Source organism: Diadema antillarum, unplaced genomic scaffold, assembly GCF_040938485.1.
Source record: "Diadema antillarum isolate AM-2024a unplaced genomic scaffold, OU_Dant_1.0 seq00001521_RagTag, whole genome shotgun sequence".
NCBI classification, from domain to species: domain Eukaryota; kingdom Metazoa; phylum Echinodermata; class Echinoidea; order Diadematoida; family Diadematidae; genus Diadema; species Diadema antillarum.
The window spans coordinates 578,034-601,906 of NW_027272253.1; the positions used below are offsets into that span (position 1 = coordinate 578,034).

At 37.6% G+C, this 23,873-nt stretch overlaps 1 protein-coding gene across 7 annotated transcripts in view; it reads left to right on the forward strand.

The window, feature by feature from the left end:
• The window catches only part of LOC139710325 (formin-like protein 3), a 68,105-nt gene extending 45,965 nt beyond the window's left edge, over positions 1 to 22,140 (forward strand). For all 7 annotated transcript variants that reach the window (XM_071622244.1, XM_071622248.1, XM_071622245.1 and 4 more), the window contains 22 exons: positions 1,953 to 2,140; positions 3,125 to 3,320; positions 3,791 to 3,841; positions 4,005 to 4,103; positions 5,139 to 5,285; positions 6,284 to 6,400; positions 6,902 to 7,039; positions 7,767 to 7,838; positions 8,950 to 9,018; positions 9,447 to 9,630; positions 10,328 to 10,435; positions 11,395 to 11,486; positions 12,340 to 12,511; positions 13,181 to 13,308; positions 13,984 to 14,052; positions 14,674 to 14,760; positions 15,443 to 15,511; positions 16,061 to 16,141; positions 16,569 to 16,695; positions 17,568 to 17,668; positions 18,463 to 18,627; positions 18,968 to 22,140. In XM_071622244.1, coding sequence (XP_071478345.1) covers positions 1,953 to 2,140; positions 3,125 to 3,320; positions 3,791 to 3,841; positions 4,005 to 4,103; positions 5,139 to 5,285; positions 6,284 to 6,400; positions 6,902 to 7,039; positions 7,767 to 7,838; positions 8,950 to 9,018; positions 9,447 to 9,630; positions 10,328 to 10,435; positions 11,395 to 11,486; positions 12,340 to 12,511; positions 13,181 to 13,308; positions 13,984 to 14,052; positions 14,674 to 14,760; positions 15,443 to 15,511; positions 16,061 to 16,141; positions 16,569 to 16,695; positions 17,568 to 17,668; positions 18,463 to 18,627; positions 18,968 to 19,438 — 2,931 coding nt within the window. In that variant the 3' untranslated portion in view covers positions 19,439 to 22,140. The remainder of the gene's footprint in view (positions 1 to 1,952; positions 2,141 to 3,124; positions 3,321 to 3,790; positions 3,842 to 4,004; positions 4,104 to 5,138; positions 5,286 to 6,283; positions 6,401 to 6,901; positions 7,040 to 7,766; positions 7,839 to 8,949; positions 9,019 to 9,446; positions 9,631 to 10,327; positions 10,436 to 11,394; positions 11,487 to 12,339; positions 12,512 to 13,180; positions 13,309 to 13,983; positions 14,053 to 14,673; positions 14,761 to 15,442; positions 15,512 to 16,060; positions 16,142 to 16,568; positions 16,696 to 17,567; positions 17,669 to 18,462; positions 18,628 to 18,967) is intronic.
• The last annotated feature ends 1,733 nt before the right edge of the window (positions 22,141 to 23,873 follow it).

Sequence of the window (23,873 nt, forward strand, 5' to 3'; positions counted from 1 at the left end):
TGCTTTTTTTAGGAAGGAAAAATAAGACACCCCCAACGGAATTTTTCATTAAAAGGTCTATAGAGCAGGATAGGTTAGAAGAAGAAAAATTAGCAGTTATACGTAATACGTTGTCAATACATTTACAAAAGTGGGAAAACTGGAAAAAGAATTGAGAATTTGCTTTGCGTTTATTTAACAGAGTATGGTCTGCCGTACATCCACCAGGAAATGCCTTTTCCACGCACTCGTATTAAGTGTTATAATGTAAGTCAGGACACACAGGTTTTCAGTTGCTTTTGAGGTTTTGTTGGGATGGGGGTTTTGGAAGGGGGAGGGGGGATGGGGTGGGGTAGTAAGAGGGAGAATGGACGGGGGTATTGAGTAGTGGGGGGGGGATGGCGAGGGGGGTTGGTTTGTTTTGTTTTTTTTAACAAAAAACTTCAATCAATGGATATTGATATTTTAGGTTGGATTGTATGAAAGCTGAAAAGAAATTATTTTTGGGGTAAGTGATTCAGTTAATAGAATTTATTATGTAATGAAAGAAAAAAATTGTTAAGAGATTGAGGAATTAATAATGTAAAATTAGAAAAGAAGAGATGTTTATATATGGATTGTGTATATTGATTGTGACAAATATGTACCAGAGTGTATCAAAACATGTTAAATCAATGTTAAGTTTTGATATCAGTTTTGCATCCATTGATGAAAAGGACTATAAAATTGGTCCGGAGATTTCTGTATCAATTTATTTGTATATTATGTTTCCATTGATGAAGAATAAAATATTCTTTAAAACAAAAAAAAATCTCCGTTGTACTAGTATTTCATTGATCGATCATAAGTTTGGCCATCGGAGACAAACTTCATTGTCATAATACAAGAACTTGCATTTTGTATTTGTTGGCTAAGAGTATAGTTTTTTTCTCCTTTTTTTGTAGTAGTAGTAGTTGTTGTTTTTATTTTGTTTTGTTTGTGTGTGTGTGTGTTTTTTTTTTTCTTCTTTTTTTTTCTTTTTTTTTTTTTTACAGTACAGGTATATGCTGAGAGGGAACACTCCCCCCATTTTGCATATTATGCCAATGGTCGTGTGCTGTCATCATTATAGGGCTCTCACGCGTAAATAATTCCCAATGGAGACGTGTGGTGAAATTCAAAATTCAATAAATTCTGAAAATCAGCTAAGAGAAATGAGGTGTTTCATCTCTCTCTAACCTGGATAAGTGAAACCTCTAGAAGTTTTGTCGTGTTCATGCCATACGATGGGGACTCTAAACCCCTTCTCTCACCCCTTCCATGGGTACAGGTGTCATTAGGTTGTCCATTTTGTCCCCGGGCCCGACTCTTGTTCTCGAGACTCAAGGAAATTATTTTTATGTTCCCTATAATTCTTTATAAGTGTCATTTCTCAACCAAAACTTTCGCTGGGAACGTCTTTGTGTTAATAAAATCTGTTAAGAAGGATAAAAAATTCACGTTTCATTCTTACATGTCTGATGTTTGAAATAAGGGGAATGAAATATCCAGGGCCAACATGAAATAAACGATGAAGTCATTACAAATCACTTATCCCTTTTTTGGAGGGGGTGGGTCTACATCTAAATTCGACTAAGAAAAGCAAGTTCACAAATTTACTCTCAGTAGTCCTGTGTGGAAATAGAATTTCACAGAACGGGTTGAGCACCATTCTTACACAGTTTAAAGTAGACGCACCATCAAAACAGACAGCAATATGAATAATTTCCAATAAAATCTCACCTGTTTCCTACAAAGGGATATTCTTCAAGTTTCGAATGGAAAATATCTCATAAAATTTTATTTTCCTGTCTTCATTTTTTTATTATTATTGGTGGGTTTTTTTTTTCAGATTTAGTCGCAAATATCTCAAAATGTCAAGATCGGAGTTAATTCCTTTTGCAATGCATGAAGCTCTTCAGTTGGTCTCCTTTCACTGACTGCTTATTTTGCAGCCCGCCCTCAAGTCATGCCTACACGACGTTCGGTACTATGTGGGCCAGCTGCGAGGCCACACCGAGCCCATGATCCACATGGACACCTCCCTGAAGAAGTCCTCATGGAAAAAGACGGTGAAGACGCTAAATCCAATAAGGGAGGTCATGGACGACCTCAAGGAAGACCTCCACTCCTCAAAGAACGAGTGAGACGTTTTCCCTGTCATTATTTCTCTATATCTGATTAAGTAATGTTATCTTTATCATTATTATTATTATTATTATTATTATTATTATTACTATTATTATTATCATTATTATCATCATCATTATTATTATCATTATTATTATTATTATTATCACTATTACTTTTTATTATCATTATCATTATTATTATTATTATCATCATCATCATCATCATCATCGTCAGTATTATTATTAGCAGCAACATGAATATCATCAAAAGGCGGTGACATAAATCATGGCCTACACATTAACTCTAAACTTTTTTTATTTTTTCCACAAAGAAATATTATTTACATGACTTTAAAAACATTGACTACGAACCTGGTACATCCTAATCCAATCTGGCTTCATCTTTCACTCAGATGCGAAGGAAAAGATAAAAGTAACTCTAGCTATCAGTAGTGTAACGGTTGGCCATTGATGTGAAAAATATAAAATATAAAAAGAATTCAACTCATTTTGTGAGCGATATAATGACAAGAGCTCTGGTTCCTATTTCAGAACGCAGGGTATATAATGTTACTCGGTTTAGTCTGGAAACATTTTTATTATAACTATTATCCACATTTTGTGTATTCAACAATACAACTGCACTTAACATCGATGGTACGGATTCACACTTTTACAGTGGTTGTTTCTATCCCTATAACTCACAATTTAGAACTTTTAAAGCACTGGTGCTGGGTTTCTGTTCCATCTGCAAAATGGTAGATTATGCCTTTTACCTTTACCCATGTGTGATTTTGATTTGCTGCATTCATTGAACTCACATGTATACATTGGAGGTAAATTTTCACGTTAAGAAGTAATTGATTAAGAACGATTTATTATGAGTGATAACTCACAGCAGGGCAGACAGCGATATACTTGGAGTTAAGCAGTTGTTAAGAGAGGTATTTGCGATTCCAAACATCATACCCCTTCCCGTTTCCTCCCCTTCTTAGCTTTCTCAAAAGTTTCATCTCGGCCGAGTCAGGAGGGGTGGAGCTTCTTAGCGCCTTCCTTCAACAAACTCAGGACCTGATTGAGAGGGATAGAAACCAGCAGAGCCTAAATAACTCGGCCATCAGCGCTCAGGGCAGGACGCCGACACTCGACAAGAAGCAGTTGAAACTCATGGAGAACATCAAGAGAACGACGGTGAGTAGTGCGAACGTCCTCTCGATATAATTCACAAGAAATTTTATTCACTTATCAACATTAATTAGGTACAAATAAATTTTACATCATGTATTACATAAAATAGATAATACAATTACATATAATACAATTCAACAGGCAGCTGTGCATAGTCTTGAATAATAATGAATATGATTCCAGTTCACATTGGATACATATCTTTTAGGTATTTTTTTTTCAGACATTAATTCAGCTACTTTCTTTGACTGCTATAAAACTGACAAAGTTGACAAAAATCAAATAATTTTATCTAGATATGTTGTGTAACTTCTTGATAGTATAGGCCTACTGCTTTAAATACATTACTTCATAGACATTGCGACTGATAAAGCTGTAAAAAAAAAAAAACAATTGTCCATGATTGGTGATATCAGTCCATTTGCTTTTATGTATAATGTATTTGATAATTTCTTATTTTGTCATCCATACAGGCGGAAGAGTCAGACGCAGTGAATTGTCTCCGTAAGATTGCTGAGGATGAGGTGAGTTTGACATTTAAGAAAAAAAAGAATCGTAATCGTTGTTTGAGTATAGCTGACAAAATTCAATGGGATTTCAGTCAAACAAACAATAATCATCGTGTAATGTAAACCGCGTGGAAACTCAACGGCATCGTTTTCTCTTCTTATTTTTCTCTGTTGCTAGGCCGGTCTTCGTCTCATAATGGAATCACCAGACGTGTTGGAGAACGTCGCAGGCTGCATAATCAGTAGGTCTCTATCCGCACGTCTTTACGCTTTCATGGTAAGAAAAATATCGTAATCATAAACTTATGTCATGCATGATCTAGTGTAGCTACCCTCCCCCTCATATACCGTATACGTGTGTGTTGTAGAGCGCTATATACCTTGGTATATGGAACGCAGTTTTTTCTATACTGACCATGCCAACTACATGCCGTGTGTCTCAAAATACAGCCCAAGGTAAAAAAAGAGAGAAAATGATTTTTTTTAATGGCTTTTTATCCAATTTTTAGAAATCATATTTCAGCGTCACGCTGTCTTACTCATTCCTTTCATTGTAAAGTTGTGATATAAGATGTTGGTCTTAATTGATCGTAGTTATTTTCGAATGACTTAATTATGTGATTACCTTTAATGGATTGTTTCCTATTTACGCTATTATTTCGGACGACAGTAGAGGGTGAACCCCATACTAAGATATATTATGGTTATTACGAGTGCCTGTTCTGGATTATGTCAAAGAGAAACTGTTCATGGTAAATTGTCTTATTAGCCCGAGTGCTTGGACTTTTCGTCCTCCCTACACATAGACGATGCTGAACCTGGATCGGGATGACATACGCTGAAAAACTCTGAATAGAGAATTTCTCAGCGCTATGATGTGATGTACAGTTATAGTCACAGCGGAGGTGACGCTGGAGCGCATCTTAAATTATTAACGTGTCAGAATTATGAATCTGTTTAACGTTGCTTGACAGTGCATTCCAATCCTTCACTGTGTGAATTAAAAGAAAGAAAAGGAATTGGCAAGTGCAGTCAGCTGGCAGTTGAACACCCGTGTAAAATAGGGCAGTTATCAGGATGGTAGGTTGGCATGTCTCTCGCTCCTTGAGTTAGAATCGTATGAATTGTCCTCCAACTTTAAATCAACGTTACCATGGTTACCGTGCTTATGAAATGCTGAGAGCGTTATGAGCTTGTGTCATTCAGGGAGTGGGTGTGGTTTGCATGATATCCTCAATCATTCCAGAAGCAGAGGACTGCGCCATTTGTAATCGTTTGAGATAGTGTATATATATATTTTTTTTTTCGGTAGATTCTGATCGCGGTGTGCGAAGCGAGAGACGGACTGAATCGGGTCCTGACCTGTCTGTCAAAGTTCCGGGTGAAGATCAAAGAGAAAGTCCGCTTCTTTGCCATCTCCCAGATGATCATGCTGGAGCGATCAAGAATAGAACTCGTGGTAAGCATGTTCACTTTTTATTTCAAACTTACTTCTTATCCCAGTTCAAATCCAGTTTGAATTCAGTTTTTTATAGGTCCAGTTTCAATACAGCTTATTTCTAATTTCAGTCCATTTTGATTCACTGTTTCTTGTTCAATTCGATTAGATTAAAATCTACACTACATTAAGTTCAATATCATTTAAATTACAATTCAGTACAGTTCAGTTCGATGCTCTTTGACTTTGCCTTGATATTGATTATACAGTTCGGTTTTTGCCATCATTTCCACCAGAGTCCTTTTTTCTTTCATACACTCTATTGTCAACTGGGCAGGGAGTTTACCAAAAGAGTAAAACACTTTCATTAAATTCGAACTTTTCCATTCGAGAGCAAAGCGTACTCAAACTAGTGGAATGCGAGAACAGTAGAGCGTTTATAAAGTAAAAAAAAAACAAAAAACAAAACAAAACAATGTTTTCTGCTAAGTGTGTGTACCGCAACAATTATATTTTTCGCTTTGAGGATGCCACTATCATCATTTTCAGATATTGTGTATCCAAACAATGGTAAGTGATATTTTTCCGCCCATATCAAAACAGAGACGAAGTACATGACTAGTTTATTTTACGGTATGATTCCAAAAATCTAAAAGATGCAATTGGTGCGGTCACGAAGTATCAGTAAAACATTCAATGTTATAAAAACAACAACAATACAGTAATAATAATAATAATAGTAATAATAATAATAATAATAATAATAATAGTGATTATAATTATATTATTATTTTATTATTATTATTATCATTATTGTTATCATTATTATTGTTGTTGTTATTATTATTATTATTTTTATAATTATCATTATTGTTATTGTTATCATTATTATTATTATTATTATTATTATTATTATTATTATTATTGACGATAATGATAACAAAATCACCATAGAACGCCAGTCTGCTCATCGGGCTTACCCACCCGTCTATGGTCATATTTCATTACTTTTCCTACAGACGATTTGCCTTCGTTTCATCAACACGATGCTCAGCTCGACGGCCGACATGAACAGACGAGTGTACCTGCAGTACGAGCTAGAGATGGCCGACTTTAATCCCATCAAGATAGAGAGGGTAACTCGATCTCACCGACCCCTGCTCTCAGCAGTCGTTTCCTTTTTAAAATGCTAATCTTATTCCAGATTAATTATGATTATCATTGGATATCACTCATGTATACTTACAAGATCATTATCTTTGATATTAGCTGTAAACTGATTACTTTCAATTTTACACGATATGCTCTTTTTTCAAGCGCTTTTTCTATCGCATGATCTATGCACATCTGAACATGAATAGCATATTTCAACAAAAAAGTGTTGAGTTTATTGCTCTTCCTGTACTTAACAAAGCACGGTTTGGCATTAGTCACAAATGTGCAAATCGGAAGATCTGTGGGCCAACTTAAAAAACAATAAACTAACAAAAAGAAAATATCGTGATATGCGTATAATGTCCGGCTTTGATATTTTGTTGAATAAAAAATTATTCATGATGACAAAGAGAGTAGGTACAACGTCTGAATCAATTAGTTTTTGATTTGTTTGTTTGTTTGGTGTTCTTTTGTGTTTTTAGGATTATCGTTTGGAGGGTGAGCTTCCGGCGTCAATTAAGATTGAGCTAGATGCTTGGCACAGCCGTTACATCAGTATTCAGCGACTTCAAGAGAACTTCACTACCATAGAAACGAGGAATATTCTTCTTCGGAAAGAGGTTAGTAGCCACAGAGAGAGAGAGAGAGAGAGAGAGAGAGAGAGTTAGAGAGCAAGGAAGGGGGGGGTGAGGGGGCGTGTCCCCCTTTCACACACACACACACACACACACACACACACACACACACACACGAAGTCTCGGCGACCAGTCCTCCTTGTTATTGGAAAATAAGCACATTATAGGTGTTCTGTGGAAGAGAAAATACACATATTCCATAATGATATACTTATCGTATACGTGTATACCTATCTTTATTCATAAATCATTATGTCACGATGTATAGTATTCGTAACGGTGCATGTATTTTGACCGATTTGGTATACTCGATTTATAAACTGCACCCAATGATACTTTGATTGGAGTCCACCATTGTCACCTTTATTTCACTTTCCTCCTCCATCCCCCCCCCCTTTCTCTCTCCCTCTCTTGCTCTCTCTGTCTCTCTGTCTCTCTGTCTCTGTCTCTAAATAGCTAAATAGTAAATTGTTGGGGGGGGGTATCGACAGTACATACCTTCGAGATATATGCCTGTATTTTTTAATTAACCTGTTCATCCATGACAAAGTAAATTCTGAACTTTTTTCTTGAAAATTTTTGCCGAATCATGACTTACTGCTGAAACCATCAGCTAGTCAGATATACTTGTGTTGAAATCTGTACTAAAAGTAGTTTGCTTCGACGACTTGGACTTCACCTACATAAGCAATTCTTTCTTCTCTCTTTCCAGGTGGACCGACAAGCAGACAGAATTCGTGACTACGAAGCAGAAAATACAGCGTTGCAAACGAAAGTTTTGGATGTATGTAAACATCAACCTTTCAAAAGTTGCCTGTTTCTATGCTTGCGTGCTTGTGTGGTATTTTATCGTTGGTTTGTGTGTTTTGGTGGTGTGTTATTATAGTTTTTGTAATCAGACAACCGAACCTGAAATACTAATGTTGTGAAGGAGTGTCATATGATCGAATAGTACCAAAGGAAAGAATGATTAATTCCACTAATTATTAATAGTAAATATGAATAGGAAGACAACGATGATGATGATGATGATAATGATGATGACGACGACGATGAGGAGGAGGAGGAGAAGGAGGAGGAAAAAGAAGAAGAGGAAGAGGAAAAAGGATGAGGAGGAGGACTACGATGGTGATGACGATAATGATTATGATAAGGGGGCTGCCTGGGAAAGAGAGAGGGGAACAGCGGCATGCCCAACAGAGCAAACATCAGCCGCAGCTAAGACCAGGGGGGCATTTCATGAAGCGTTTTGTCAGATATTTCGTCTGACAAAATGTTAAAAGCTACTGAAATCCTTTCATCTGATTGGCTGAGAGCAAATTTGTCCGACAAGTTGTCGGACAAAAATGCTTCATGAAATGCCCCCCAGAAAATGTCCCAATATATAATCATCTTAAAAATGCTTGACGCAAAGCTACGCCCTTTATCAAGTAATCTATGTACTTCTACTGTAACTCTTTGTCTTAGCCCCCATTATGGGAGCAATTGAATGTAGAAAAGAAATAGTAGATGATTAAGGCAATCTTACATTTGTTTCTTTATCTTCTGCATCCTTTTTGAAACAGAAAGCTTTAATAAAGCTGAAAACTGAAATGTGAATATTTATCTACATCTCGAATGTCAATGCAATCTCCAGTATGATATGGAAAAAGATAACAAGAATCTGCAGATTCTCCGTCGCTTGGACAGGGTTTGTATCAGCTGCTTGTTGATCAAGAAGCTGTAGTCATACTATGTGGTGGTCAAGAAGTTAGTCAAACTAATCCACTGCGTTAGAAATCATTAGCATGACTGGAATGTCGTGCTTAGTTTACGTAATGCTCGGATAGTGTTGTTGTATGCTGTGACCCCTGATATTATGTCCCCCTTTTTTTTTTCCTTTCTTTTTTGTTCAGGTCGTCGGGAAGTCAGAGGAGTACAGGGAAAGAGTCAATGAACTTCAGGACACCATCGAAAAGTTGACGGTGAGTGCTTAGGGCAGCGCAGCTTAACAAAACACATTGCAACAGAAATCATGCTTTGATAGTCAAACTTCGTTGATTTATTATTGAACTTCTCATACTTTGGGACATTTACTCATCTATAGAAACTTTTTTTTTTTTTTTTACTTCACCGGTATGAAAAAGATCTTTGTATTTGCTCCAGCACATTTTATGAGTTCAGATCTTTTTGCTCTCTTCTGTTAGTCTGTGCGAAAGACATGCTTGTTGAAGCAATGCGACTGCTAGAAATCGCCCAGGATAAACCTTGAAAGTTCACATTTTTCATATTCCCCCTGACCTCTTAATTTCATTTGTTCTGTACGCAGACACGTGCAGTTCCACTTGATGTATATTTCCCCCGTCTCCACTTGAATATGTCTCCTGTTTAAACCTCAAATACCATCTTTCAGAGAGAGTACACGAAGAAGACTGGTCAACATGCGGAGAAGCAACTGCAGAATTTCGACAATCTCATGAAACCACTGGAGCCCGAGCAGGAAGGGGACGAGTTGACGGTGGTGGTAGAGCCGCAGAAGATGGGCGAGCGTAAGCTGGAGAGAAAGACATCAGTGCTAAGGGATAAGAAGAAAGAAAGTGAGTTTTCCTCTCTTTTTTTTTTTTTTTTTGACTGCATGATGGAAGGCGGGTTTATAAGCGTATAACGGGGTGAGAGCAAATTTGAATTTAAACAAGATTCAACCTACTCAGTATGTAGTCCTTTCCATGTACACGTAGATGATTTTGAATCTTCTCTTGTGACTTTGACACCGTGTATCATGCGACAACCCAGAAAGCATCGTCAGTGATAAACCTTCCATTGCAGCTATACATGCAGTGAAAAATGGCAAGGGTATAACTTTTTTGGTAAGCAAGACAATTTTGCATCTTTTAGTCTCCATGAAGCGTAGTTTCTGGTTATTCAAATACAGCGGGTATTGAATATCACATAAGCCAGGGCAGAGATTTGGTGACGATATAAATAACGTCCATAACAGAGGGCATAGAACCCTCTACGTTTTACAAAACAAGAACTGAACGGGCTCTTTATAAACTGAAGAAGTAAGTGCAAAGTGATGTTTACAACGAAGCAACATGAATATAATTATGAACTCAACTGTTTTTAAAAGCATGTCTATAAATTTGCCAATTTCTGGAACATTTACGTGAATGATTTTGCTTTCATTTTTTTTCTTCGACGTGATATTCTAATTCCTCTTCTAAATATTCTTCGTTTTGTACTTCTCCTTTTTCTTCTTCTTTGTTCTTATCCTCGTCCTTCTCGTATGAATAGTTGTTATTTCTAAGCCCAAGCAGCCAGTGACCCCATCGCCACCCACGCCTCCCCCGGCTCCCGTCATCACCCCGGGCGTGCCTCTCCCGCCACCGTTTTTCGGGACGAGTAAGAATTTTTACACAAGACTCATAAATATTTACAAGGCTTTAGATTTCCCTTCAAAGGTCAGAGAGCTTTAGACCTTGTTGCAAAAACAATAATATTGTTAACACTTCCAATATCTTTTAATCTGCGGAGAAAATAATTATTATCACTAATATTTTGCTATCCATAATGGAAGAATTAATAGCAAGTCCTTGTATGAATAAATTGGGCCATGTATTGCATAAACTTTTTTTTTTCGGCCTTATATCCACAGTTAACTATGAGTGGAATAAACTTGAATTGTATATAAAGCTTTAAAGAAAGAGGAAAATCCATAAGATTTGTTTTTTCTGTGCCTGTTTTTAATCATACTCATTGTCATTGTATCTGGCTATTCGCAGACACAATCAAGCATTAAACAATTCTTTAAAAGCACTCTAAATGTAATGAGATTTATATTTTGTAAATTTCCAGATTATAATTTGACATTTGGAACACAGGTATCTTGTAATACCCGGTGGTGATATCTTTAATCAATTTAGCTCAAGGTCAAAACTGTCCGTAGATTACAATACAAGTTTGATCCATCTGTGCTTTCCATAACCGATTAAAAATAATTTTACAGCCTTCTTGTGTCTTTTTCTAGACACTCTGTAAGCTTTAAACGTTTGAAATGTGTAATATTATGCCCTTCTCTCTCTCTTCTCTCTCTCCCTCGCCCCCTCCTCTCTCTATCATTCTTTATTTTTCTCTCTTTCGAACTATGTATCTATGTATTTATCTACCTTTGTTTCTATCGCTGTATATCTGTCTATCTCGTGCTATCTATCTTTCTACGATTTCGTCAAACCATCTATCTACGTCTCTTTCTGTCTGTCTATCCGACTGAATGTCCCTATGGCCTATCTTCTCAATTTCTATCTATCTTTCGGCATGTGTGTCTCTGTGTGACTGTCCTACCTCCTAACTATTGATAATAGATAAGAAAAAGACCAATCGCTTGCAGCCGAAGCATGCCTTGCCACTATTGAACTGGAACACCATCAACAATCCTGGCAACACGGTCTTTAAGGTCAGTTTGCTCACTATTGTTACTGGCAGTGTCACACACTACCACAGAATCATCATTATCGATCGTGATCATCATCATCATCATCATCATCATCATCATCATCATAATCATCAACAACAACAACATCATCATCGTCGTCGTCATTATCATCATCGCCATCACCATTATCATCACCTGATGGTGATATTTTTTAGACGATTTTAGCTCACCAAAGTCCAAATCGTCATCATCATCATCATTATCATCATGGTCATGATTATAATCATTATCATCATGGTCATAGTTATCATCATTATCATCATCATTTTCATTATCACCATTATAGCCTTCATTGGGATCGTCATTATCAGTATCATCTCCCTCACCATCACCATTCATCATCTCCATCATCAATCTCGTGATCAGTGATAATTGCCGTCGTCATCATCATCATTGTTATCAATAATGTTATTATGAATGATTATGAAATACTGTAAGATGAAATATCTGATTGTTCGGAAAGAATAATGATAGACTCTATATTGGACACCGTATGTTGTTAGTATTTCAGACCTGAAGCGAGTAGATATTTGCGTTTTATCCATACACAATGTAGAAGGAACTGCAACATGTCACAGACATAAAGACAATATTTCACATCATAAGACAGCTCCAGATGATACCATGCAAATCAATTATTGGCTTTATGCCATACTTCATCTCGATGAACCGTATATAGGTCCTACTATCATAACAATAATCATTGGTTATTATGCTATAATACGCCATGGCTATAGGACAGGCACAATGACAATGATTTAATTTGTTTTCCTCTGAACATATTGCATAATCTGGTTTTGCGTTTCGGGGGCAGATTCTCGACGACGAAACCGTATACGATGAGATGGACTTCACCGACTTCGAGGAGAATTTCAAGCTGAAGGAATCTGCCGGCACCACGGCGACTATCGAGAAACTCAAACGCATCCAAGAGATGCATGCCAAGAAGGTTCGCGTGGTGAACGCAACGAGGGCCAGGAATCTGAGTAAGGAGTAGTCAACGATGTGTTTTGAATTATTTACATTTTTATTTTTTTCGCCATTTTTCTTTTTGGGATAAATCAGGATCGTTGTGACATGTCAAGAAAAGTTAGTATTTTGTCAATGTAAGCACAAGATGATCAGAAACTCTCGACACAAACATAGCGAGGGAGAATCAAAATTCAAAATCTGTGCTACAACTGAGAGGTACTTGTGTACATTGTCCGTGACATGGTGTCTAGCTGTTGTTGTTGTTGTTGGGTTTTTTAGGGGGCATGCTTTTCTTACTCTGTAATCATTTTGGATCAACGTTATCAACTTGGAAGACTTCAAGTTTTTAGTTAAACAAGCTTCTAAGGACTGAACTTAACGCTCTTTTTGACTGGCTGAGTCACTTATCAACTAAACTCTGTATCGATTTCCAAGAGTAATACATACAAACTTACTATATATTTGTATGTCTATCCCCCCTGCCTATATACTTATGAGTATATCCTTCAATTCATCTATCTCTCCGTCTATTTCCACTATAATCTCACTCATTCTCTCTCCCTCTCTCAAACATATACGCACACACACACACACACATACACACGCAAACCTACATTAATTATATCTAATACATGTACAATTTAATATCTTCTCACATGTAATATCAAACATCTCGTCTCCAGTCATTACTCAGAGGAAGATAAATCTCCCACCAAAAGATATCCGGAAGTACGTGGACAAATGCGATACAAGTGGCGTAGCCGGGGAGTATGCCGAACTTCTACTCAACTTCTTGCCCACAAAGGAAGAGGTATGGTGATGAGCGCATCTTATACCACAGCACCTGCCACATAGGCGCGTTACTCTTTCTCACTCTACCTTTCCTCTCCCATTTCATGATATTTGAAAAGCAGAAGGAAAGTGAGAAATTGGTGGCAATTGAAATAGTTTTAATGTGAAGTTCAATGTAAAGAGGAACCAAGTTATATAAAAGCACAGACTGCTCCATCACTGCGTTTATCGTTCTTTCAAAGTCACAGCCTGCCAACGGGTACATTGTGACACCGCTTCGATCCACATCGCCCTATAAATTCCCAACCTTGTCAACATAACAGTTGACGTTTCTTGCAAAACCCCTATTGTTTGACATCCATAAAGGTGAGTAATTCAGACTAGTGGAATCATACATTCTGTCTGTCCGTCTTCTTTATAGTTTAAAGACTGAAGATTCATATAGACACAATTTCGTTGTGGGAAGTCCTACTCATTATATTGGAAGACGTTACGGGGCTTTCAGATGAAAAGGTTAACCGATGAAGCTACTTAATGTATCAATGATAATTATATTTCTGCTCCTTCAGGAAGAAATTGAAATTATGCAATTCGTGCCATAACACCACTTCTTAAACGTTCTAATTCAGCTAAGAAACTTTGCCACTATCTTTTATTTTTCTATTCTATTTGTTTTTGTTTTTTACTATTACAGCTGAAATCTCTCTCTGAGAAATCTGATCAGTACGAGAACATGGGCGAGGCAGAGCAATTCATGTTCCAGGTGATACTTCATCTTCCTATTTCTCTGACATCTATCCTCAACTTGTTAGCTTCCTTTTGAAGACCATTATTTTGCCATAACACGGAGGTGCTAATTGAAAATTTCGTTCATCCAATTTTGATTTGTTCCACAATGTCATGTTCACATGGATATATTGTACTCCCTTTATGGGAGCCCTGATAACTGCATGAGACAGTAAGTTAAATTGTTTGGGTTTATTTTCATCTCAATTTATATTTTAAGCGCAGCATTCGTTTTCCGAGACAGGTGTTCCGTTGCATATCCCAGAACTTGTTAGATAAAACATTGTGTACATTAAACAATTTGATGAAATTACAATGTAATCTATTTACAAAATCAAGAGTAACTATGAGGATTATGATTGTGATATACAGTCAATCCTTGGAAGAAAAACAAAACCTAAGAATTCGCTAGTCGCGACTGTGACTTTGTTAAATGGCAGATTTATATGTCTAGCTGAATAACATGCATTTTACATGCACGAGATGGATATCATGTATTTTAAAATGTGTGTTTGACACTAACATTTATTTTAAACAATGTGCCATGCATGCAGTAATTATAACTTTGTCTATCTGTAAATTATTTTGGTACTCTCAGATGGCAAGGGTGGACCGTTATGAGTCGAAGCTGAGGTTGATGACCTTTATGGGACTCTACGGTGATTTGGTGGCAACGCTGAAGCCGGTATAAGTGTCTTTCCTTCCAGTCGCTAATGTCCATAATATTTGTACACTCCTTTCTTTGTGTGTGTGTGTGTGTGTGTGTGTGTGTGTGTGTGTGTGTGTGTGTGTGTTGTTTTGTGTGTGTGGGGGGAGATCAAAATTATATAGTATTACTTAGTACAGTATATAAATTGGAGGCATTTTTAGCTGCGTCAAGTCCGTTAAAAAAGAAGTACTTAGGGACCTAATTATTTTGTGTTAATGCGCCTCTTCATTTTCAAGCCCCAATATCATTGTCTCGTTTTGAACTGTGTCAAATCGGACGATTAGAAATCATTGCAGTTCGCAAACCTTGTGTCACAAAGACTTCCCTTTGTGACAAACAAAGAAAAATAGTGCTATACACACGAATATTTGATATGATTATAAGTATAAATAAGGAATGCAGTCTTTTAGATCTTTTTCTGCCATATTAACATAGAAAACTGCTAATGCACACATTCCGTCCATTTATGGAATTGTACTTTCAACAGTCGCCACCAACAATTCACTAAAACTCTTTCTTTTTTTATGTTAATTTTCCTATTCCACACCGGGCACATTCATTTTTTTTTTTTTGGATAAGTGTAAATAAGTTCATCTTTCTTTACCATCAAAATGAAATGTCTATTCTAATGTCAGAAATATGTGCTCTTCATGTACAGGAAATCCAAACCATCGTGACAACATGTGACTCGATCTCAACGAGTGGCAAACTCAAGAAACTCCTCGAGGTAAGTCAAGCGTAGAGGGTGCGTTACCTCGGCTTTGGAGTGCTTTTTGTCCGATTGTAGACCCTTATCGTTCATGTTAATCATCAGCCATTATGATATGCAAATGATCATCATTAACTTTTCATAAATAGCTAGTCAGATTGCCCGATATGTCAATTAGTACCGAGGAAAAGGAGGTATACTTATGGAATCTAGTCTGCATTTCCTGACAGCACTTCTTGTCTACATATGCAACTAATTGTTGTTTAATGTTCTCATCATTGTGTTAATTGATGTTACTTATCGAATCCCCCAAATCAACATAATGTTAACAGAAAAAAAAATAATGTATAATAGATGCTTACTTGGATGATGTGGCATTATAACGTTGTGATACCATTCTTGCGCTGAGTATTTCTTGTTTCATATTTCCTCCGTATAGATGCGCAAAAGTGCTACTCTTAATTCTTGTGCAATCTAAATTTGAGTCCAAATTTTACAATATACACGACGTGTTTCCGTCAGATAGCATCACCTTAATCAACACCATTGTGTATATTCTTTCCGCAGATCATCCTTGCATTCGGGAATTTCATGAACAGTTCAAAGCGAACCCCCGCCATCGGCTTCAAGCTGGAATCCCTTCAGAGGGTGAGAAATTTGTTTGGGTTAAAAAAAAACACCCCAAAACAGGAATAATGCCCTAGAAGAAGACTTATCGCAGGCCTTTAGGGGTTATCGATAGCATCCTGGTATAATATCGCTACTGATATACGTCTGTACCAACAGGTGATTAAATGCTACCAAAAACCGCATGCTGTGTAACTTATATCACAGTGATTATGCATGACACGAACAACCATGATTGCTTTGTTGTTGCTATTGCTATCGTTGATTTTTCATTTGGTTTGGGCTTATTTTGTGTGTGGCTGTGGAGGTGCTGTTGATGTGGTTGGTTTTGTGTACTATACAGGTTAACGATTGTATAGATATACACGTAATTCTGTACATACACAGAGAAACAGGGCAAATTTCCTCAAGTCATGTCAAATTGTCTCATTTTTTTTATAACTTGTAGCTGACCTTCGTGAAATCAACTGACCGGAGCCATAACTTTCTCCATTACCTGGTCGAGGCGGTCAACCGATGCTACCCTGAGATCAAGGACTGGCACCAAGATCTCGTCTTCAACGACCTCAAGACAGGTAACAAACAAACGAACAAACACGCAAGCAAACACACAAACGATCGAACAGTAATTGACACAATAAAGAATATCAAGAAATGGAAGAAGTGCATGGAACATGTGGAACGGGATGGTTTGATCATCGCTTGCAAAACCAGCCATGTATACTTCGCTTGCATTGAGTACTTACATTAAAGTGTATCACACCTTTTCTTTTACCCTCTTCAATATTGTTTGTTTGCTTGGATTTTTTTTTTGTCTTTTATGTGAAGTCACTCATTTGCAAATGAACAATCAAGACTTCGTGTGGAGCATGACGTCCATTCTGTAAATTGTCCTTCGAGTTGGTTAATCTAATATTTGTAATTCATCTGATGCAATTGGGGACAAAATAGTCAATTACTTCTTTTACGATTTCCCAGTGACGCTAAGTCCTCAGTAAGAATAGGCAACAAGTTTGCCTTTATAAGAGTGAGCCTTGTTCTATTCACAGCAGAAGCCGTAATATCATGTTCTTACTCTTGATATTCGAGCATCTGTAATGTGGTAAATCATATCGATATCCATCGCAATTTCAAACAGTGACCTATCTATCAATAAACACCTTTATCACTTTCATTAGTGTTTCTGTCCCTATACATTCAATTTACTTTCTACTATCGTGAGAACTTACTTGTATATCATATTTCAGGTTTTGACGTATATTTTACACTGATTACACTGCATGTATAGCTGTTGTGGCAATTTGTTGCTTAATTTTCATTGGGCCATTTCTGAAAAGCCATAACAAATATACATTATCGCATTCTTCCTTGGCTCCATGCACTATGTAATCTTCTTGAAAAGATGAAGATGAATTTTTTCTTTTCATTTCTGCAACGACAACGACAGCATCTCTGGAATCTCTGACCATGGACATCCAGGGACTTCGCAAGGGTCTCGAGCTCGCCAAGTTTGAGCGGGAGAGGCAGATGGACAACCCGATTATTGGAATATCCTTTAACACACAAAATATCAATTTTTGAGTCATTGACATGCAGATTTTAGAGGGATCCAAATAGCGCAAGTATAGCCGTAATTGTTAAGAAAGAAGAGGAAGAAATCCATGGTAATGAGAGCTTGATAACTAGTGAAAAGACAGTATCTTACAGGTTTTCGCCAGGTTCTCAAGATGCCATAGCGAAAGTCTAATGAATTAGCTTACTTATTTTGCCATATACGCTTTGTTATCATTTTTATAACTTATTTAATACAACAACCGCACAGAGCCAAAACTTCATTGTGTCATTCAGCCATGTCGGCAGCGAATATAATAGCTTCGAAGTGAATGTGTGTATGTATATGTGTGTGTCATAAATAAATGAATAAATAAATGAATAAATAAACCCACAAACAAACACACACACACACCCACACACACACACACACACACACATATATATATATATATATAATATACATAGAAATCATACATACAGAAATAGCACATAACCATGTGTGCGTGTGTGTGTGTGTTACTAATTTATCAAGCTGCTATCCAAGAGATGGTTCTATATTCAAAAAATGAAATGGTAAACTCCTCGACCCTTGAATGATTGCTAGATTTGACCCTCAAAATGTTGGATTTACAATTTCGTTGGGTTTTTTTTTTATAAATTAGACATTTTCAATAGGTTGGAGGAGTGACAATTAACATTTAAGTGCACTATGCTTGTCATGCAAAAGTATGACACTTGCGTGTATGAATCTTTGTTGTGGTCAAATATTCCTTGACTGCCATGTCCACCAGTTCTACCTGGGCGCATCGGATACCATCCACGCCCTCTCAGAGGGCTTCAAGAAGATGGAAGAAATCTACCAGTACACCTGCGCCATGTTCGGGGAAAGCGCCAAGCAGATAGAGCCAGGAAACTTCTTCAAACTCTTCAAGAGCTTCAGGGACCAGTACCTGGTAGGTAATGGAGCACAATGTATTGTGTGGTCTTTTAGGTCAGAATGACACATTTTTGTGTTTATGGAAAGAAAAAGCACAAGAGGGAGAAAACGAAAAAAAAATGCAGATGTGATTATGATAGAAGTCTCTTTTCACTGACATTAAAATATGTTGTAAGAATGTGATGATTGTTACGTGAGAATTTCTGATTTGCTGGCCACCGAAAACGTTGTCAAGGCCTACTGAGTTTAGGTCCCCTGTGTAAACGTATCTGTGAAGTTTGATATTATAGCCTACCACGCTATTTCTAAAGCAGGGTGTTAGCCATTTAGTCACGCATCACTCAATCTTGATGCAGGCGGCGGAGCGAGACAACAAGGCGCATCCCCTCGAAGTGAAACCTACCAGAAAATCTCTCTCCAAAAGTGGTTCCTTCCAAGAGAGGAACTGGCAATTCGGCCTCCCAAGTGGAGAGCTACCGGCTACCGGCATCTCCGGCCGTCTCGGTTTGACCCGACGCTCCACTCGGGATTCTTTCTCCCCGTCATCTGCCGGGTCCGCATCGCGCAATGAATCCGCCGCGAGCTCGAGGCGAGACTCACCGACGTCGTCCGACTCCGGCATCACATCAATGGCGTCATCGGCCGACAACGAGTCCGAGCGGAGCTTGCCCTACGTCGCCACGGACGAAGAGTCGGTCGTCGATATCGAGAAGTCGGGTGGAGTTGTTATGCGGGCGAGGAAAAACGAGCCCAACGCTTCGAACAGCGTCCAACCAACGGCGGACGGTAATTCCAGATTCTGGGGACTGTATGATGGGCTGAAGTGAGCCAAACGCCGAGCATAAATTATATATCAACAAACACACTCCTATGAAGGAAACGTGTGCTTCTTCCATCATGCTACTTAATAATAACGTTTACTTCTCATATATCAACTGGACAAAGATTGAAATTAAAGACGCTGTGTGGACTCTACTGATCGAAACACACTGAAATACTGCTGATGGATATCACTGCAATCTATGAAATTGCCACATGACAAGATTGTCACCTGAAATGCGGTATGTACGAGGATGCGTATCCTTAGGCTAATTGAAGGCTTAAAATTTCAGATTTTGTGTGCACTGAAGTACAAAACCTGCAACGACAGTAGGCGTGGTGATATTAGAATCACCGTGATAAGTTCAGTGCACATATTTCTTAGTGCTATATCCTTTATTAGATACATGATATCCTGCGTAGTTCCTTGAAACAGAAGTCATTCAATAAAGCATTACGTAGTGTAAAGCGGGCCACAATGTTGTATATAATATCATCCTTTTCATTATTGTAAATCGAACAAGCTGTATATAATCAGATAAATGCTATCAAAACGCTGTAAGTTTTTGTGTCGGAATCATGTTACGAATGTCATATTGTGGTGTATTAAGTGTCTCGGAGAGACACAGGCTTTAAAGAGCTGTATAGAAGCATTTCCTTGTCTAATTTGCGAATTTACACATTGCAGGCCAATGGTTACAAAGAGTTGTAAAGAGTGATAGAGGTTGAAGTATAAAACTTTTTAGACAGTGTGCATGATGAGAAAGGGTATGACGCTCATATCGAGGATACAAAGGATTCGTATGAAATTCAAAGTGATGCATGTTTATAAATGTTATATTGTATACATTTCATGTCCTTTCCGTATACAGATTTATTGAAACATTGTTAACGTTTGTTGAAAATGCTCTTACGTCATAGCATGAAGTTATTGTTCATAAAAATTATGAGGAAATACAAATCGGAGATATATCGCAAATTGTCTTCCGCTCATGCCACAATAATCGGAAAGCACATCTATCATGTCTATATTGGCGTTAAGCATGCAATATACAAAAGGCAAAAATTACATAAGATATTTTCCATGAAAACAGATATTAGTTTGTTCATTTTTTTCTTTGTGTCATTGGGATAAGATTGCGTTTTTGTTATCACCAACTGATACAACCGACTATTTTGCATAAAGTTATTTTGTTTTCTTTTGTGATATCATCAAAACATCACTTCATAATTGATATAGAGTCAGCGAACCTCGAGACTGAGATGTTGCACATACGATAATCAGGTCGTGTTCTCGAACATTCAGATGTTTTGTTTTGGGGTTTTTTTTTAGTGGGCGGTGATTTATCCGTATTCTAAAAGGTAAAGATCCGATACCGAATCCTCTTTAAAAAAAAATCAGGCTTCTTTAGATGCTTAATGGAAAGATGTAATTTGATTTGTGGTGTTTATTTCGTTGTTACCGTACAATGTCTTAGAAGGGTCAAGTGATACTGTAAACGTCTTGACGTACATCGTTTTTTAATACGTGTTTCTTGTTTCTCATCTCCATGTGCATTGTAGTAAGCTGAAGCATATTGATATCCTCGCATTAATATTCTTTATATGATATCGTGGATATACCTTTGACCCATCATATTATACATTATTCTAAAAACAGATACAAACACTCAAAATACAGACGTTTGAGCCATGATTCCATGGCTGGAATCCCGGAACACTGACTACAGCAAAGAGGTTTTAAGTCAAGTTCATGTCACACCAATATCACCCAGTATTTTCCTGTTATGATAGGCTAATCCCTTATATATACACAGATGAAACGCAGAATTTATGACCGGTCTGGGGAGGGGGTAGATCGCTGTGAGCGCTCGCCAATCGATTCAAGACCCGTTTGTTAATTGTTCACCGGCCACGGCTAGCACCTATATTTGTTTGTTTACTTCTAAGTTTGTTGGAGGGAAAGGTATTCATCAATATGCCCCTTTTTATACCTTGTGTTACGAGAAGGTAGTGAAGTCTACCCGAAGGAAAGACATTCTAAATAGCAACAAATAAGAGATCAGTGAAAATCGAGGAAAATCAGACAATAACAGAATTTAGGAGCCGCATGCAATAAATATGCCACAAATTTGATAAACAGTGCATGTATTCTCTGAACCGGCAGCATTAAAATGACACGATGTCGGAAACTGACCAAAATCCTGCTTCGGTCATTCGATTCAGGAAATAAGTATGGTATTTTGTTTTGAAGCAAATATCGATGATGTTGACATATCAGCTGAATAAAGTGATGTCGATACAATATGTTGCAATCTCAGAATTGTGAAATTACCAAATTTTTGAGGACCACGCATATACATCTTGTCGAGATATTTTTGACACGATTTGGGAACTGGTGTTTCTCAAATAATTTGACTGTAGTTTGTATGTGTGTATGTCTGTGTCCGCCCAAGTGTGCTTTGGTGGTTTTCTATGTGTGTTTGGTGTAGATTTTTTCTTTTTTGACACAAAGTTGAACAAGATTATTCTGGGGTTGTTCAGGTACTTCCGATGCAGATTACCGAGTGGTTGCAGCAAACAAGTATCACAAGTCTTCCGGCATAAATGCAATTCTACCTCTCTGATCATCTATGCTGAAGGGACGATTTTCAAACCCGCGATTTTGATCCGACAGTTCCTCGCACTAAGCTGTCGTTTCAAGGGTACTCATGAGCCACCTTTGGCACTTGGTCAATACAACATTTGCAGTCAGTATTTGAATAGAAATGTTGTCGAATGAATGACTCGGCACTTCCGTGCGTACACAATCCCTCCAATCCCACCCCCCCCCCCCCCTCTTTCTTGGAAAAAGCCTGCACAATTTGGGAGACGATTACTTGATTGTCATTCCTACCTACGCTTTTAGAGAGGTTATGACCAAAAGTCAAGCTGTATGAGAATCACTAATTGACACTTTTTAATGGAAAATGGATCGAGTATTTCACAGATCAGGATTATATCATATAGATTGTATGTAATATAGCCAGATTTATTTTTTTTCTCTATATCTATGTATCTCTCTCTCTCTCCCTCTTTGTATCTAAAGAGAGAGATATAGATAAGGTGAAAAAGATACATCTATATAATAGATATGCATTGATGGGCACGGTTATAGGTAGTCTATAGAGGGAGGTATTTTTAACATTAATATACCGACACAAAGCCACCTTTTACCTGACAACCATGGCTAGATGATGTTTGCACACTGGAAAAGTTTGCTTTAAAATCAGACAATGATTACTGTGCTTCCATTGCAAACAGTTCAGGTCCAGACAACATGAAATGAGCGTAGTAACAGTGCTGACGTCCAAGGTACGCTCCCACCACCGCGGCCTGTCTTTTTCATCGATCGTCAAATTAGGTTGCATATCATCTCCATAAGCTTGATGTGTTACTACTTTACGACATTTCAAGTTCATGTTATACGTTTATCAACCAAGTAAAATTTTAAAAATCAAACTTTAGAAGTTTTATCGAATGAAACATAAAATTAGAACGTTAGATTAGATTGGTAAGTTCCTATCCCAGTAGGGCCCCCCTACACGCCATAATGTAGGCCTACAATAAATGGCACCATTGTCTTGTGACCCATCTTCTACGCTTCTTGGCAATGTACATGTGTTCACTGTAGTTTCAGCTTTGGTGTGCATGTACACAGAATCACACACTTGTCTTGATTAGGTGATACAATGTATTTGCGAACAAAATTGAACTATGAACAGCTTCCCATAGTTTGCAAACATCCGTTGCTGATGCGTTCCATGCATCAAAATCATTCTGGTACATGTATTAAATCTGCTTGTATAAAAATATTCTCAATCCTCGATCGTTTTCATGTTTGAAGAAAAATGATAAACAAAAGATCTCATAATGAACTATGGTTCATATAGTCACTGCACTCTGCCCACAAAGGTAAAACACTTAAAATGCACATATTGACATAATGGGGTACATACAAAGATAAAACAACACTGAGCGGTTTGAGGGAGAGTTAACAGATACATGTATGTAGCATTCGTTCGCTGAGGAACTAGCTTGCCTTTCAGAGCGAGATCCCTATTTGATTTCCTTACAGGGTAGACTATACAATTGTAGGTTCGTTCCAAGGGAGAACAAAATTGATTTGATATTCATTGCAAGGAATGGACAAACAAATTTCAAAGTGATTGGGACTTGATGGCTCGAATTGTTTTTCTTGTTTAAGCTGTGCATTTCTATAACATTGGAAGACAGGTGGTATGTGTGTGTGTGTGTGTGTGTGTGTGTGTGTGTGTGTGTGTGTGTGTGTGTGTGTGTGTGTGTGTGTGTGTGTGTGTGTGTGTGTGTGACAGGATTAAATACGTAGCAGAGGTAATGTTAATCTATCCACAAGTCCACCTAATCAACATCAACATTCCCTCC